This window comes from Taudactylus pleione, unplaced genomic scaffold, assembly GCF_031769625.1.
Source record: "Taudactylus pleione unplaced genomic scaffold, aTauple2 ptg000054l, whole genome shotgun sequence".
Classification (NCBI taxonomy): domain Eukaryota; kingdom Metazoa; phylum Chordata; class Amphibia; order Anura; family Myobatrachidae; genus Taudactylus; species Taudactylus pleione.
Genome location: NW_028284456.1, coordinates 9,441,012 through 9,460,356, shown reverse-complemented (window position 1 = coordinate 9,460,356; position 19,345 = coordinate 9,441,012). Strand labels below are relative to the sequence as shown.

At 45.3% G+C, this 19,345-nt stretch overlaps 1 protein-coding gene across 3 annotated transcripts in view; it reads right to left on the bottom strand.

Moving 5' to 3' along the window:
* BBS9 (Bardet-Biedl syndrome 9) overlaps positions 1-19,345 on the bottom strand; it is a 538,001-nt gene that overhangs the window by 418,445 nt on the left and 100,211 nt on the right. For all 3 annotated transcript variants that reach the window (XM_088464415.1, XM_088464417.1, XM_088464416.1), the window contains exon 10: positions 18,459-18,588. In XM_088464415.1, coding sequence (XP_088320541.1) covers positions 18,459-18,588 — 130 coding nt within the window. The remainder of the gene's footprint in view (positions 1-18,458; positions 18,589-19,345) is intronic.

The following is a 19,345-nucleotide window of genomic DNA, read 5'->3' as shown; positions in this document are numbered from 1 at the left end:
CTATTCATGATTTCCCATAGATTGCAAAAATATTTCCCTTTGATTCCAAATTAAGAAGATTTCACTTGGAACCATACTGGAAGCACCAAAGTGGCAACCTTGCCACTCCAGGGGTCCCAATATTCACAATTACCTCTTTTCAACACAGTGAGGTATGTCTGGGGTGGTGAGTGTCTGGGATTGGTTTTCACTAGAAAAGTGGTTCCCAAACTTTCTCACAGCGCCCTAGAGTATCAGCATTTCTTTCACGGCACCCCTAGACCAAAAGTTCCTTATTGAGAAATTTGCCAAAAATTATTAAAATTAAGGAAACTGTTGTATGCAATCCTTAGTTAGAAGGTGTGTACACATACTTTTGGTCGCCTAGTGTATGCACCAGTGGCGGAACTTGTGAGTGGTGGGCCCAGGTGCAAAAATTTGCTCCTCCGCCCTACTCAAAATTCAAAGTGCAGTGGGTGACAGAGAGAGGTAGAGTGTGACAGGGAGAGGCAAAAGTTAGACAAAGAGAGACAAGAAGGTGACAAGGACAGGGTGAAAGGGAGAAGCAGTGTGTGACAGGGAGAGGGAAGAGGCGTTGGGTGAAGTGGAGAGGGTGATAGGGAGAGGTGACATGCGGTGGGCTACAGGGAGAAGCAGTGGGTGACAGGGAGAGGGAAGAGGCAGTGGGTGAAGGGAGAGGTGACAAGGAGAAGCAGTGGGTTACATGGAGAGTTGACAGGCAGTAGGTGACAGGGAGAGGGAAGAGGCAGTGGGTGACGGGAGAGGTTGAGTGGTAACAGGTAGAAGCAGTGGGTGACAGAGAGGTGGAAAGGGTGACAGGGATAGTTGACAGGCAATGGGTGAAAGGGAGAGGAGATAGGCAGTAGGTGACAGGGAGAGAGTGATAGGTAGAGGTGACAGGCAGTAGTGACAGGGAAAAGCAGTGGGTGAGAAGGTGAGGGTGTTAAGGAGAGGTGACAGACAGTGGGTGACAGGGAGAGAGAGAGAGGGTGACAGGCAGTTTGTGTCAGGGAGAGGCAGTGTGTGTCTGGGAGAGGGGAAAGGCAGTGGGCGAAAGGGTAATGCAGTGGGTGCCCCACACATTATGCCTCACTGTAGTACCCCCCACATTATGTCACCTGTAGTGCACACACATAATGCTACACTGTAGTGCCCACACAATATGCCACCTGTAGTCCCCACACATTATGCCACCTCTAGTGCCCACACATTATGCTACACTGTAGTCCCCACACATTACGCCAACTGTAGTACCCACACATTATGCTACACTGTAGTCCCTACACATTATGCTACCTGTAGTGCTCACACAGTGTACTCACCAGCAGCATCCTCAGGCAGCCGGCAGAGCAGCAGTCACAGCCTCACAATGAGTCACACCCATGAGGCTGCGCTGCTACTAAACTCCAGGTCAGAGGAGATGGGCTCCTCCAATCAGAGCTCAGCACATGTTCCTCTGACCCCACTGCAGAGACTACTGGATTTATTACCCAGTACTGCACTGCAGTGCTGAGCCTGACTGGACTGTGCTCCACTGCACCTGCCAAACAGGCAGTGTGGACCCCTATATTGCTGCACCGCCAGTAGTTCCGCCCCTGGTATGCACAATATACAATATAATAATATAAGGTGCCTGCATTATATTTTGATATTGCCTACCCATCGCCTGACAACTATTGAAAAAGTCTTGCCAGACAAAAGTACACAGTATATAGATAAATACATATGTAGTCTACAAACATTAATGCATGCCCTAACTGTGCTTTCAGATGCATTTAGTTTAGCAGTCCTTTGCAAGAGATGTCAAGCAATGAGTAGGCAATGATGGAATATACACAGCAGAGTTCTCAGCCGGAACAAAAAACTAATTTAACAGCTGTTGACAGACTAACCCTTTAATGTTAAATAATACCACCATAAAAAGTAAACTGAAGAACACAGAGAAAAAGAGCTAAGTGATCCGTGAACATGAAGTGCCTAAGATACTCTAGAAAGTAGGTTACTTTTGGAGAGTGATGAGATTTAGGAAGAACTAGAGAGCAACCGGGGAGCCATTAAAGTGCACTTCACTCATCTGAATAAACCCATTGTGATAAATTGAAGGAATATCATGCTCCTGTATGTTACATGAGATGTAGATAAAGTGACTATAAATGTTAAATGTTTATCATCCAAATCCTACGCATTCTCCTATATCTGAAAAACATTTTTTTGACAGATTGTTGTGAAAATTATATACTGTATGGCTTTAAATCACATTATGCTTATGGCTTCAAAAGGGCTAATTTTTCAGGAGCAGCTTATATAACGAAATAGATGTTAACAGTTATATAAGCTAGTCATTATATAAAAAACACAGACAAGATACAATATAAGATCCACTAAAATGTCTGCGACATAAGAGTTTAAATAAGTAAAAAAATGAGAGTTATGGTAGCTCTTTCTTTGAAGTCCATAGGATGCACAGGGAGAGCTTGGAGTGTAGGTGGTGGTTGAGCACCGGGCACCGAATAGTTAAAGCTTTGCTCCCAGGATGCAACAGTCCTTCCCTCTATACCCCGCCCCCGAGCCAGAGGCACTTCAGTTCATACCAAGCCTAAGGAGGAGGAGAGGAGAGAAGAAAGACTGGTACACAGAAGAATCACATTCTCACACAGAAGGAAAAGGGAAACAGGTGACCAGGAAACATAGCCAGGTGTGTCAGGGTGAGTGCCCTGTGGACTCTATGGACTTCGAAGAAAGAGAGTTAACGAAGGTAAGTTTTACCATAACTCTCATTTTCTTCTTCAGGGTCCATACGGCACCACAGGGAGACCTTGGGGATGTCCCTAAGCAGTTATTCAAGGGTGGGGATGTTCCTGAGCTGAGAGGAGAATCCAGCATTCAAATGAAGAATCCTGAGAGGCAAATATATATCGAAGGCATAGAACCTAAGAAAGGTGTGAAGAGAAGACCACGTGGCCACCTTACAAAGCTGTACAGCTGAGGCGCCACAGCGAGCTGCCCACGGGGGACCCACAGAATGAGTGGAATGAGCAGTGACAGTAGCCAGTACAGGAAGGCCTGCCTGCATGTAAGCTTGTGAGATAGTCATGCAAAGCCAATTAGCTAATGTCTGTTTATTGGCTGGCCAATCCATCTTGTGAAATACATAAGAGCACAAATAGGGAGTCTGTTTTCCTCAAAGAAATGGTACAGTCCACGTAGATCCTGAGAGCACGGACCACATCCAAGGAGGCTTCACCTACCGAGAAGTCTGGTGATTGGAAGGTCGGGACTACGATTTGCTAATTAATATGGAAACTAGTAAACACTTTGTGAAGGAAACCAGGGCGAGTCTGAAGAACAGCCCTGTCCTGATGGAAGATTAGAAATGGGGAGCGACATGAGAGCGCCCCTAAAACCGATACCTGTCGGGTAAACGTCATAGCCAAAATAAAAAGAGTCTTCGCTGTGAGCCACTTGAGATCCACAGATTCCAAAGGTTCAAACGGAGTGCCCTCTAAGGTCTGAAGAACCACTGACAAATCCCCCTGAGCCACAGGAGGGACAAAATTAGGTTGTGTGCAGAGGACACCTTGAAAGATGGTGTGGACATCCAGCGGTGAAGCAATTCTACGCTGGAACCAAATGGACAGAGCAGAGACATGTACCTTCAGCGAAGTAAGGAGTCCAAGATTCAATCCAGCTTGGAGGAAGGCCAGGATTCTAGACATCTGAAACACATGAGGGTCATAGCTTCCGGCATCACACCATTGGAAGTAGGTATGCCACACTCTATGGCAAATCCTGGCAGAGGCCGGCTTACACGCTCTGAGCATAGTCTGGACCACAGAGCGAGAAAACCCTTTAGACGTCAGGAGAGATGTCTCAAGAGCCATGCCGTCAAAGACAGACGACCCAGGTCCAGATGAAGATAGGCGCCCTGAGACAACAGGTCTGGCCGCTGAGGTAGCAGGAGCAGTGCGTCTATGGATAGGCTCCGAAGATCTGAGTACCAATGCCATCTGAGCCATGTTGGGTCCACCAGCAGGACAGTGCCTCTGTCTTGTTTGAAATTCCGAAGAAATCAAGGAAGAAGGGAGACTTGAGGGAATAGGTACGCCAGATGAAAGGTCCACTTCACTGATAAAGGTGTCTACGAAGGCTGCCTTGGTGTCCCTTGTTCTGGACCTGTACACTGGCAGTTTGTGATTGTGTCTGGAGGCCATGAGGTCCACCTCTGGTAGGCCCCATTTGTCCACTATGAGTTGAAACACTTCTGGGTGGAGAGACCAAACCCCGGCATGCACGTTGTGACGGCTGAGGAAGTCCGCTTTCCAGTTTAGAACTCCCGGAGATGGCCAGGAGGAGACCTTCAGCCCATGTGAGAATGCGTGACACTTCTATCATTGCTGTCCGACTTTGAGTGCCTCCTTGGTGATTGATGTAGGCCACTGCTGTGGTGTTGTCGGACTGCACTTGTACAGAAAACTAAATATACAAAGGTGCGGACAGCGCTAGTAGAAAAGACAATTTAATTACAATGAAAATAAAAATAATAATAATAGACAAAAAAATAAATATAAAAATAAAACCAAATAAATGTCAATATATTCAATTAAAAAATTAACATAACATTAATGAGTACCGGCCGGTAAAACCTCCATTCAATATATATCCAAACTTAAGGAATTGTTAGAGAATAATAATTCACATATATCACTTATAGAACCTGCACTTGGGAGAAAAAATCAGTTTGCAGCTGCAGTCTTAAAAGTGACAGAATGCTGTTATATAGTTGATATGTCAATCAGCTTGAAATTAGCAATAAGCCAAGCAAATGTTCCTGCATGAAGCAAAAAGCGATGGTTAGTTTGCTGAGATAGTGAGCAGGCTTTTGTAGGGTTATTTGCGGAGAGGTATGTTAGTAGTAGCCATAGTCCAAGATCGAATACATGCATTTAAATGGGAGTGCTTATTCGTTCTCCATACTCATTCAGAAACCTCTATTAAGCTTAGTGCAGTCTTTGTGCAATGAAACTCACGTTTTTCCGCTTCAGTACATTTTTAAAAACTTTGTACTTACGTTTCTCCCAGGAGATAAAAGAATGGTGTATACCAGCTGGTTAAAAATAGGGAGGCACAGTTCTCTACGCGTTTCTCCTCCTTTATGTGCAGTCAGCGGCTTCTGAGGAATGTCCCCAGCTGTAGTCCCTCTTGTGCAGGCCCCTAGTAGTGCCCCTTATACAGTACCCACAGTAGTGGTCCCCCTTATGCAGCCCCCCATTAGTTCCCCTTATACAGTGCCCCCAGTAGTGATCCCCCTTATGCAGTGCCCCATGTAGTGGTCCCCCTTATGCAGTGCCCCTTATATAGTGCCCTCAGTAGTAGTCCCCCCAGTAGTGGCACCCCCTATGCAGTGCCCTTTATATAGTGCCCCCAGTAGTAGTCCCCCCCTATGCAGTGCTCCCAGTAGTGGTATCCCCTTTGCAGTGCCCTTTATATAGTGCCCCCAGTAGTAGTCCCCCCACCCCATGCAGTGCCCCCAGTAGTGGTCCCCCCTATGCAGGCCTCCAGTAGTGATCCCCTATATCCAGTGCCCCTTAAACAGTGCCCCCTGTAGTGGTCCTCCCTATTTAGTGTCCCCCCAGTGGTAAGCACCTTATATAGTGCCCCCAGTAGTAGTCCTTCATAGAGGTCCCCCCTCCCGATGCAGTCCCCCCAGTAGAGGTCCTCCCCAGTAGTGCCCCAGTAGAGGTCCCCCCCAGTAGTGCTCCCAGTAGTAGCTCCCCCAGTAGTAGTCCCCCCCAATGCTGTGCCCCCAGTAGTAGCTCCCCCAGTAGTAGGGAATGAGATAGAACCCCTTCCGTTTCTGTTCAATGATGTCATCAGCCAGTGTCCAAAGTCATTCCCTACCATCCAAGTGGGCATAGAGGGGGAGTATAATCATGTGGTAAGTGAAGCGAGCCACCGAGCCCGCAGCGTGGCGAGCTAATTGAGCCCGCAAGGGGCCAACTTTCTTATTTTCCTGGAAAGTGTGGGCAGAAACCTCCACTTCCTCCCTCCCTCACGTCACTTCCAGGTACAGTTACTGAAGGGGTTTTATACTCTTCTCCAGTAGTAGTCCCCAGAAGAGGTCCCCCCGGGTGCAGTGCCCCCAGCAGTAGTCCCCCCCCCAGAAGAGGTCCCCCCCTGTAGTGCCGACACATCAAAGTAAAAAAAGAAGAAAAAAACACTTGCCTGAATCCACGCTCCAGCCACTGCTCCCGCCGCCGCACGTCAGTACTCCCAGGGCTGGCACGCTCTGCATTATAGGAGAGACATCATAACGTCTCTCTCATTACACACTGTAGGAGCCGGAAACCGGAACTCATGAGTGAGCTCCAGCCCGGCTCTTGCAATGGGCACAGCAGCCAATGAGAGTCTGTCTGACTCTCATTGGCTGCTGGTTAACACACACATCGCCGCACGCTGGCGGCGATGTGTGTGTAAAAATGCACCAGCCTGAGCTCGCCTCCCACCCTCGGCCTGGCGCTATTGGGTAAACGCTCAGGGGGAGGGAAGAGGCTTGGCTATGCAGCACAGGACGGTGCAGGGAAGCCTAGCGCCGATCCTGTGTAACTGTGTAGTGCTGACCGCACTCACTGCGGTCGGCACTACACTGGCTAACTAGGATGGACCGGTACCGTGGCGCCCCCCCCTCCCTCTGCGTCACCGGTCCTACGAAGCCCAGGGCATGTGTGTCGGCGGTTACGCCACTGGTGACACATTTCATTTCATTTTTGCTGAATTTCTCAATAAGAAATATTTTCCCCAGGGGAGTGATTCTAAAAAGTTTGGGAACCACTGGTTCTCATAGTTTCTCTTATCTGACCCTAATGTTAATCCATATCACATCATTTTACTGCTACCTGAGCGATTTTAATTTTGGATCTCCATGGCACTGAGGAATGTCAATAAAAGGTTTGCTCAAAAATGTTAATTTAGAGCTACTAGTCTACTTTATTTAGGATGCATCAACAAGGTAAAAGCAGATTATAGTGATTAAACATTTCAGACAGAAAAAAAGGAAAAATACATACAGGAAGCCAGTGGTTCCCAAACTGTGCGCCACGACTCCCAGGGGAGTCGCAGAGCTTATGCAGGGGTGCCGCGGGTGGATGGTTTGACAGCTCAGCGAGTAAGTTGGTTGGGCACGTGCTGCCTCTCTCAGAAGCCAGCTTCTATTTACACACATACTTGGAGCATACCTGGCGCCATGCTGTGCTGCTGCTGCTGGGCTGACTCTCACTGACAGTCAGTCAGAGTGGTGCGGTCCCGTCCCCTTCCAACACTTCCTGGACTCCTTTCTTCTCACGCAGGTTGCACCTCACAGTGTGGCTCCTTGCCTCTGCTTAGCTTAGTGATATTCTGTCACAGAGGCCCTTATTCAGAGCCGGACGCTCTGACAAGAGTGCTCGCTCTGAATCATGGCCATCCCTGCTCCCTTTTGGAGCGGCCTCCTGGCCGCTCGCATAGCTGTGGATGACCACCAACAGCTATAGCGAGCGGCCAAAATGATGGTCGCAATGGTCAAGACCATCGGGCTTGCGACGAGACCGTTGCGGTAGGGTCTCGCTGCCGCAAGCCCTGGAGTGCTTTTGGCTCTATCAGAGCCAAAAACACTCCCACTGATATCACTAGTGATGTCAGTGGGGCCGGGCCCAGACGGTAGGCGTTCCCATAGGAACGCCTCCGTCTGGGCAGCCACGCCCCCGGCACGCCCACCAAAGGGGGCGTGCTGTCAATCACCATCGACAGCACGCCCCCTTTGGTGCAAGACCCATAACGACGGCTTGGCCGTCGTTGTTCGGGTTTCGCGCATGCGCAAGACAGAGCCGCCTCCATTGTGCGCATGCGCACTTGGGCAACATCGACCCGCTTGTGAGAGCTCAGAGCTCATGAGCGGGTCTGAGTTAGGCCCAGAGTATCTGAAGTGTAGTGATAGTGTAGTAGTATTTATTACAATTTAATATATGTAATTTAACATCTATTTTACCCCTACTTTTTATGTGTTTAATTGTTAAATAATCTGTATATTTAGCATTGGTGTGGGGTGGGTGTTTTGCAGACCATGGTAAACTTATTATTACATGGTTATAGATGTTTTAAATAGAGATAAAGTGCATAAGACTTACATACTTTTTACTTTTTTTCTTTTGCACTTTATCTTCAGTAAAAATATCTATAACAATGCAATAATATCATTACCATGGTCCTCAATACTACCTTCCACCCCACACCAGTGCTAAACATAGCCAGTAACAGGGTAGAGACATAAGAAGAGGTGGCAAGTGCCAAATGCACTATAAGCAGCGCTATTTCACACTTAAACCAACATCACAATGTATGAAAGCAGATAATGTAGAGAAAAATCACTTTTCTCTACGTTATCTGCGAATATCGAATGATTTTGACATCGCCTATCATTGGCCTAGGGGTGCCACGAAAAACTGGTAGTAACACTAAGGGTGCCCTGAAGTGAAAAAGTTTAAGAACCACTGCAGTAAGCAATCATATACCGAATACATATAAAAGATTATTATTAACAAGGAATCCTACGTGACATGCACTTTTCTATATCCAACTAAAAATTTGCCAAATGGACACTTTTATGATGAGTTAATTATCAGTACATTGGTATACTGCAAACAAAGTTCATGTATTTGGGAAATAATAGTGCATCTTATTTATTTTTCATTGTATTAAAGTCCACAAGTATAAAAGTGTGATGGTAAAAAAAGAACTCCACCTTTACCAACTGTGAGTGGGTTATATTGTGGAATCCTTCTTCAAAAATATATTTAAGGTGATTGGTACAGGGAAACAAGGACATTTATTATATTTCACATAAAATCACAACATTGGAACACATTTATAAAAACAGGTACAAGGGAGAGAGTAGGCTCAGAGCAACCAATTACACTTACGGTTTCCATATTCAGCACTCCAGTCGCCTAACAGAGTACGGTTTAATCATATACATGCTTGAGCACAGGGTAGCTAAATCAAAATGACTAAAAAGGAGATATATTAGACATCCACTTCTGCTTAGCGTGTTCGTGGATGCTGAGCTCCGAAGCTCCACTGCAGCATCGAAGATCCTGCCTACCAGCAGCACAGGACGGCTGCTGGCACTTCCTCCTCTCTATGGAGAGATTTTTACAGACAAACAAGTAAAAAAAACCTATTCTGAGAAGAGACACACAGATGCTAATATGGCTACCGTGCCTTCCTCTCAGGCGATACAAGAGACTTTGGTTCCTGTTTTACAGAAACAAACTCAGACGTTTACTCAGGCACTGCAGGGCATACATGCTGAATTACAGCAAATATCCCAGAGTGTGCTCACTCTTGAATAGTCTGGGGTGGATCTGTTTCATGATGTGGTCGCCATGAAGAAAGTCACTGTTCACCTACAGAAATACCATCATCGTATCTAGAACAAACTGGATGACCTATAAAATAGGTCCAGGTGCAATAACCTGCAGATTATCGGCCTGCCTGAGTCCCTAAAGGGAACGCACTTGTGCCACTTTTTACATACCATACTACCCGAGATGCTGAACATAAACTCCAAATGCTCAGATTTGGTGTTCAAGCAAACGCATCACATTGGACCAGCAACTCAAATGAAGGTCGCTGGTCCTGTAATTTTTAGATACCTTAACTATGTGCATAAGGAGGCGCTGTGGATCGCATCTAGGATATGTCGTGATCTTAGATAGGAAGATAACAAGATATTCCTTTTTCAAGATTACTCCATTGAAGTGACCAGAACAAGGATGGGATTTTCCCTAAATTGTTTGCAGCTGGTATTCAGCTAGGCTTGACTTATTTGATGGTACATCTTTTAAGGACTTTACATCAGCAACAGGCCTATTTACAAGAAAAGGAACTTTCCGGAGCAACCCCTGGCTAAGTTTTAACGTTTTTTGTGTGATTTTGTTTTCATGTTGCCCCAGATTTTGTAGATTTTTTTAAGTAGATTTTCTGTGATTTCACCAAGTTACCGGCCCGCTGTCAAAGTGTGTTAGAAGCCGGGCCGTAACTAGGGTAGTGCGACCAGTGCCATGGTAGGGGGCGCTGTGTGGGCCAGTCAATTTTCCTGTTTATGATGGTTCTCACTTGTTGTTTCCTCTTTTTTATCCCCAGCATCTCCTGGCCTCCCCTAGCTCTTCCCTGGCCCTTCCCCATGAAGCCATGGCCCTATTTCAGGTGCACTATCTTATGTCCCTATTTAAAAAATGGGGGGGGGGCGCCAATGTTCTCTCTGGCACAGGGCACCAAAAAGTCTAGTTACAACTCTGTTTAGAAGCATTCGCTAAACACTCTTTTGAATGGGCCAAGACAAGTAAACAATCATTAATAACACTGCACAACAATGAAAATGTTTCAGATGTGAAAATAGTTATTTCTAATTGATTTCAGCATGCAAAGAATAAATATGACATTTAAAACTCTCAGTTAGCTCTGAGTTCCGAGATATAGCCCATTTATGACGATGTAGGGGTATTCCTAGTGAAATGGGCAGAATGGAGAGAATCTTACCAGCAATCTGCGTTCCACGCAGAGGGGGAGAGGCCTAATGACCCAATTAAATGAATCTGTTATTTGTCCCCTCCTCTATTCAAATATCTGCGATTCACAGGATTACCCACACAAGATAACTGTGGTGCACTGAGTGAAAAGCATAGTGAGCGATTCCACCAAAACATTTCAGCAATGGAACAAAGATATCAGGGTAGGTGATCACTACTGTTGGACAGTGACAAGAGATGCCCCAGAAGAGGAGTACAAGCGACAAGCAAAGAGAAAGCACCCCCATCAATAGGCCACTATATTAGATAGTACTTTCGTATGCTGTATGTTTGTTTCGTATGCTGTATGTTTGTTTCGTATGCTGTATGTTTGTTTCATTTTGTGTTCTTATTTGTGATTGATAGAAAAAATAACAGTTGTTTTAATTCAATCAAGAAAATATCAGAATATTTTAAAATAGCTTTTCACTATGACTATATTACTAATGTACATACAGTATAGTGCAAGTAGTGTAGCTCCAAAAATAGAGCTAGTAAAAACATTCTGAAATCATTTCAGTTTTCTTGACCTCAAATTAGTAATGTATGACTATTTTTACAAAGGAAACAAATTAAAAGTATTAATTTGTTGTACAGTGTAATCAATTATTAATAGCGTTGACTGCAGCTTCTGATTAGGGAGGAATCTCTAGAATTTCCAAAAAAATATCAAAAAACGTATCAGAAGTGCTGTCATTCACCATGAGCCATGATGCCCACAATCCAGCAAGCAAGACAACAGGGTCTTAATGTGTTTTTTCCACCTTCAACTCGGTGGCGACTTATTTTCGCTGTATATTAACCATCGATATATGGGCGTACTAACTAGTGGTGTGCAGCAGAAACAATTGAGCCCATCAATTCCTGGCTGTGGATGCTAGAGATTTGGTTTATTATTCGTATACTAATCACCTGCTTTTTAATCATTGCTGTTATTCAGACAGTTCATGGTTATTTAATCAGATACTGTAATTAACATTGTATATTATAACAATTTTTATTGTATTTTATTGTACACCAGCAATGTGGAATATTATTGTGGAATATGATTGTTGTATTTTATGCATCACTAATACATTTATAGTGATTGACAGCGCTTCTGATATGTTGTTTAAGTTAGCTTACAAAAGCCGCTTCTTTGTAAATAAAGCCCTTGGTCTCTCTTTTTTGTCCTAGATTTATGTGTTTATTTGTTTCTGTATTAGTTTTCTATTTTAATCTTGTTTTTTTTCCATATATGAGCAATTGTTCCTCCCTCTCCCCATTTCCTTCCTCTTTCTGCGAGGGTCCCTCTCTTGCCGCCCCTGGTCCACGAGGTACAGGTATGCTTTTACATCCCACCATGTGTTTTTTTTTTACTACATTACTGTTTCTCATTTGTGTTTATATTACCTATATGATTTGATATTATGACATCTATGATAATTGGTACATAAAATGTGGGAGATATTAACTCCCCTATGAAGTGGAAAAAAATTTTCTACTTAAACAAAATGGATATTGCCCTGCTCCAGGAGACTCATCTTATGGCTCCTGAGGTGCTTAAATTGTGCACATTACGTAGATTAGTAGTGGCCTCTGCCCCGTTTAACTCTAAAGCTTGTGGAATCCTCATACTAGAAGGCAGTTTTATTATATTGGATAAGACTTGTTTGTGAAACTGTAACAAATATGCACCAAATGCCTATAGTAACTCGCTTAGCTACACTGTACACGTACTCAGATTTCTCTTTAATTGTTAGGGGGAGTTTTTAACTTGATTTCTTCCACTGTTATGGATAGACAAGTCCCTCCTACCAAACATACCTCACTCCCTAAATTAGGGGTTACTCAATTTGCTGCTCATCTGCATTTGACCGATATTTGATGGACACACCACCCGATATCGTGATGTTACATGTTTGTCAGCTGCTCGCGGGTCCTTATCTAGAATAGACTATGTACTTCCTTCCGCACGCTTACGCCCACATATTACTAATAAAGAAATTAACCTATCCCTATTTCACATAATGTATTAGTGTTGATGTCTTTGTTCTCATTCTTAAATAGGGGCCTCTATTGTCAATGGCATTTTCCTTTCGAGGTATCCAATTCTTAATTTAGGGGTATGTTAGAATCTACTCGGCAAGAATACTTACATAATAATTCTACACATGCCCAACAATATCCCGTTATTTTGGCAAGCTTCCAAAGAAGTCATGAGAGGTGAAATTCTCTCACCAATTACACCAAAAAGCTGCGTAATCAATATGTTTGTCTTTATACTGCTACACAGCAGGAGCTTACCGATACGTACCAGCTATTCAAGATTTCCCCCACAGCTGCGCATAGGGAGGCTTATTTAGATTCCAAAACAAAAATGGCTGATAATGCGGTCTTACAACAGCTACGTGACCGACACACATATCAGAAAGACTATTGTTTCCACAAATTTGGCAACAAAATGGACTGCTTACTATCTCGTCTCCTGCTGTCTGATAGATCTCCGACTATTACTAAGTCTATGTCTAAGCGAATGTCTTAGGGGTGGATTGAGGTTGGAGGGGGCCCGTGGTCAGCCCTCATGTGGGCCCCCTCCTCTCTTCAAAGCACAGATAAGAGTAGAATGAGGCTCTGTGCCAGAATTTACTGCGCATGCAATGGTCTCCGGGAACATGGTGCCCACCCCATGTTTCCCATGATTTCTGTACTGCAAATGCGTGAATCTCCTGAAAAATGGCAGCTGCGCCATTTAGCCTGTGATTTGGGCAGCACCAACGTGGAAGTTGAGTAAACTAAAATTGATGCAGGGTGGACACAGGGGCCGTGCGCACTGCACACCCTGCACGCATTATAGATAGTCTCTCCATCAAACCCATGTATAACAGTGACTACGACTGTATCTCATATAACACCCATAAAACTACTCCACTGGTTAAGCAATTGGGCTGTTAGTTGTCTCAGGGCATTTGAGGATGTGTACAGTGTACTGGAACACCTACAAACCTGTACACACATATTTACAACAATTTCAACCATATATTTGTATTTTCTGTGCTTTATACATTACTGTTAAATGAAAATGAGTATTTAAAGAGCAAAACAGTGCCAATAAGTACATTATAAACAAGTTCAATAAACGTGTCATGACGGGTATTGTGGGGCTCCGAGGATGACAGAGGCAGTATTACACAACATGTTTCCATGGATCAGCTAAGCACCAAACTGTGCCTGGAAATGATTTTCTAATATTGCCAAGAATGATTTACAAACCTTAAAATAAAAATAGTTTATTGTCCTTCAAGGCTCAATAACACATGTAGCTATTGTTTTCCTGAGTGCAGAGATAGCTCTTTGCACTTACTGTGGAAATTCTTATTGAAGGAGTCATACTGGAAGTATTAAGAGTCATTTTATATTATAGCTTGATTGCTCATTTACTATACAAGTGCAAGCAAATGTGGATAATAATACAATATAAGGAACTAAAACTGAGACAATTGAGATATCCATGCTATTGTGAAGAACATATTAGAAGTAATTTCCCTATGAAATATACTAACATGAACAAAGATCATGTAAAAAAAGATATGTATGTGAGAGTAGAACTGCTAAAGGGCTAACCTATTTTTCACATGGCGGGAAGGTGGTGAAGGTGGTTTGGGCGGTGCAATTAGCTGCTGTTGAACACACACAAAAGTGTGTGCGGGCAGAATGTGAGCTCTGCGTGACAGAGTTGCAGTGCAGCACGCAGGAGGGGAGGAGAGAGGAGGAGAGGGGGGACAAGGAGAGGTGAGGGGGGTTCTGATCACCCAGAAAACTCCCTTGACAGACTATTTTTTTCATAGATGGAGAAGTCTCCAATTCCACTGGAAGCAGAGCAGTCAAGAGCGGAAACGGGTATGGTACAGGGGGAGGCGTGACAAATCTAGGTGGTGTCGTCTAGTCCCCTAAAAAAAATAAAAAATACTATGCACGGCGCTGCTAAGGGGAGTTCCGCACACTGCAAAGCGTTGCTCAGCAACTGGCCCAGGCCTGCGGCACTGCAAGATGGGAAAATGTCCCCCTTAGCACCTGACACGGGCTACGGCTGGGCCCCTCCAACAAACTTAAAAATTTCTGAAAACCCCTACGGCACATGTGTGAATGCACAAATGGGGGAATTCAATTAAATGCGAGATTGAATATTGTTGCGTTCATGTTAGGGAGATCTCCTACTGAGGAGCTGGAAGTCAAGGCCCCAGGTTGGGAAATTAACCGGAGGTGAGGGGCCTGGATATACATCCTCCTCATCCATAAGTACCGGATGTTGGCGAGACCTGACCAAAGGCGCGGAGTCTAACCTGCCTGGAGGTGTTCACCAGTGACCCCTCCAATTAAGATTTGGGATTTAGCTGCACCCAGCAGGCAGGTCGCGGCCCTTTGGTCGGGTATCTGGTACAAGTGGGAGATGGAGGAACACAATCACAGGAGAGACACAGAAGAATAGCACTAGTAGAACTAAGCTGCGTATAGAGTGCGCTCGGTGTAGATCCTGAGGCAGCGCTGGCACAGGAAAGGAATAACATGAGACTGTACTTGATGAAGGTTCTGAGTACACTCGCTGTGGCTTTAGATGCAGCACTGTCACAGGAAGATGGTATCACGAGATGGTACTTGATGAAGGTACTGAGTATACACACTGTGGTTTTAGACGCAGCACTGTCACAGAAGGATGGTATCATGAGGCAGAGGCGGATTTAGACCTCATGGGGCCCTAAGCAAGATATCAGTTCCAGGCCCCACTCCCTCAACTGCATACAATTTTACACACACACACACACACTGCTCCCATAGCCGCATACACACACACATTCCCCGCATAGCCGCATACCCACACTGAATCCATAGCCGCATACACACACACTGCCCCCATAGCCGCATACACACACACTGCCCCCATAGCCGCATACACACACACTGCCCCCATAGCCGCATACATACACACTGCCCCCATAGCCGCATACACACACTGCCCCCATAGCCGCATACACACACACTGCCCCCATAGCTGCATACACACACTGCCTCCATAGCTGCATACACACACACTGCCCCCATAGCCGCATACACACACACTGCCCGCATAGCTGCATACACACACTGCCTCCATAGCCGCATACACACACACTACCCCCATAGCCGCAACACACAGACTGCACTCCTAGCCGCATACACACACACTGCCCCCATAGCCGCATACACACACACTGCCCCCATAGCCGCATACACACACACTGCCCCCATAGCCGCATACACACACACTGCCCCCATAGCCGCATACACACACACTGCCCCCATAGCCGCATACACACACACTGCCCCCATAGCCGCATACACACACACTGCCCCCATAGCCGCATACACACACACTGCCCCCATAGCCGCATACACACACACTGCCCCCATAGCCGCATACACACACACTGCCCCCATAGCTGCATACACACACTGCCTCCATAACTGCATACACACACACTGCCCCCATAGCTGCATACACACACACTGCCCCCATAGCTGCATACACACACACTGCCCCCATAGCTGCATACACACACACTGCCCCCATAGCCGCATACACACACACTGCCCCCATAGCCGCATACACACACACTGCCCGCATAGCTGCATACACACACTGCCTCCATAGCCGCATACACACACACTACCCCCATAGCCGCAACACACACTACCCCCATAGCCGCAACACACAGACTGCACTCCTAGCCGCATACACACACACTTCCCTCATAGCCGCATACACACACACTGCCCCCATAGCCGCATACACACACACTGCCCCCATAGCCGCATACACACACACTGCCCCCATAGCCGCATACACACACACTGCCCCCATAGCCGAATACACACACACTGCCCCCATAGCCGAATACACACACACTGCCCCCATAGCTGCATACACACACACTGCCCCATAGCCGCATACACACACACTGCCCGCATAGCTGCATACACACACTGCCTCCATAGCCGCATACACACACACTACCCCCATAGCCGCAACACACACTACCCCCATAGCCGCAACACACAGACTGCACTCCTAGCCGCATACACACACACTTCCCTCATAGCCGCATACACACACACTGCCCCCATAGCCGCATACACACACACTGCCCCCATAGCCGCATACACACACACTGCCCCCATAGCCGCATACACACACACTGCCCCCATAGCCGAATACACACACACTGCCCCCATAGCCGAATACACACACACTGCCCCCATAGCTGCATACACACACACTGCCCCATAGCTGCATACACACACACACTGCCTCCATAGCTGCATACACACACACACTGCCCCCATGGCCGCATACAAAACACTGCCCCCATAACCGCATACACACACACTTCCCTCATAGCCGCACACACACACGCGGCCCCCAAAGCCTCACACACACGCGGCCCCATGCATTCCCAGAGCTATTCAATTGTCTGCATTGCGCCTGGCACTTAAGTCAGAATATGCAGTTTAATGTACACTATTTTTCACTTTTTAAGTTTGTTTTTTATACATGTAGCACTTCTTACACTTTTAAATATTACCTCTTACTCATGTAAGACTTCCCACATAGGAGTTTCTTCATATTTCTCTATCACTTGTAATCTCGCTCTAGTGTGATGCCGTGGGGCGGTTCTGCTGGGTTGGCCTGGAGGGTCCTGTGCCCTGTACTTGTTCCATAGGAGTGTTAGGGACCTACCTGATAGAAGTCACCTGGACAGGCCCATAATTATGGTCATTATTATGCTAAGAACCTCTTTGATGCAATGTAGCAGAAATATTATCAGGTTTAGCATTGTTAGAGTGTGCACTTGCATTTTTCCCCCTTTTTTTGCTTGCAGCACTACAAGTCTCAGCAGGTAGTACCTCACATTGTTCTTAGGTTGTGCAATCTAGGGCCTCTTCCCTATGCAGAATATGCAGTTTACCAAGCCTAATGACAGGGGTTTAGTCACAGTAAATGGTATTCTCCGACTAAAGTGCTGAGAGCAATGCTGATAGCACACGCAGTAATCCTGCAACCAGCATCGCAGCACTAGTTTGTTCGCAGATTTACAACGCGGCCAACTGAATAGCTCTGGGCACACATTTAATTGAATTCCCCCAAAGATGTCAGAAAAGTAATGGCCGTTCCCAGGAGATGGCTAGTAGTGCACACAAAAATGGGCCAATTCAGTGAGCGTATTAATGGAGTGTCTCGGGTGTGTAAATTCAAGCGGCTACGTACCCACTTTATCAATAGATGTTAAACAAATGTACCAAATGGAATACTAATCTTGTATCTTGAGAAACTCCTCCACCACTTTTCAGAAAGTCTTGTCTCCTTTGGACTCTTACTCTAACAATTTTCCTTGGGCCTCACCCAAGTGAAACTGCCTTTGCCCATCCGTTTCTCCCTCCTTCCTGTTTACTCCTAGCTTCACCAGCCCCCACCTTCTCCGCTTGCCATTCAACTAATTAAAACTCAAAATGTGGATCACTTCTAGCCAGCTTTATTATTCACTTCACACATCACTGCTGTATTGCAATCAATGTACTCAATAAACTGCTCTTTTAAAAAAAATAAAGTAAAAAGCACCATTCCTTATAAAATCCGGCAAGAAAGCTTAGCATACCTCTATTATCTTGCTTCCTTGGTCAGTGTGATTTGTGGTATAGTTACAAGACAAGGCACTGCATTTTTCACACATTTCCAACAGACACTATAAAAAGTACATTCACAAGAACAAATAACTCTCCCACACAAAAAGTATACCCATGTGAAGATAGGTGGTAAGTGTGTGGTTATTTAAAGATACTTACTGGAAATTGGCAACTTTTACTGCAACAGGAATGTGCGGAAGCTGTGCTGCCCACTTCAGTGTCACATCCTGGTACACAAGCAACATGTTATTATGGTTTCCAACCAAAGAGTTTATTGTTCCTTCGCTTACTGTAGAAAGACAAGAGGAAAAGTGCTAAATAAGATATCCCATGCCTAAGACAGTCACATTTCCCAGCAAAAATAGACAATCATCTCTGTAAAAGCTGCTGCCACAAATAAAATGAAAGACAAATCTGCCCACATTATGTGTATCCTGCACACTGTTTTACAGGCAATAGTTGAATGACTGATATAATACGACGGTCATTCAATGAAGACTACGTATTCAAGGTGGTTAACATGAACTTGCAATCCTTGACTAAAAATGGCATATATATATATATACATATATATATATATATCTTTATCTTTGTTACTCTTGCATATGAGACAGTCTAGCTCATGCAATTGCACCCACAAAGCAATTATGTGTTGTATACAAGGGCAAAAAAGTTGAAGACACATAATATAACAGTGTGGTCACAAAATGTCAGAAATACAAAAAGATAAACCAGTGTTTTACCCCTTTCACATCGCAAACCCGGGTCAGAACAGGGTTTTGAACCCGGGTCAGGGCCTTTCTCATCGCCATAATAACCCGGGTTATTCCCGGGTTATTGCAGATTTGGTGCCTTTAACTCAACCCGGGTTGCCCATGTTAAAACAGTGTGATGTAATTTTTAAAGGATTTTATTGGCTCACAATTATGATGACGTTTTCAGTAAAGATAAAGGAGGGGCTGGGGAATGCTTGCAGTGCAGTAATCATGGCCGACAGAGCACATGTCACAGATGTAAAGTGTGAAAAGGGCCTGATTCAGAAACTG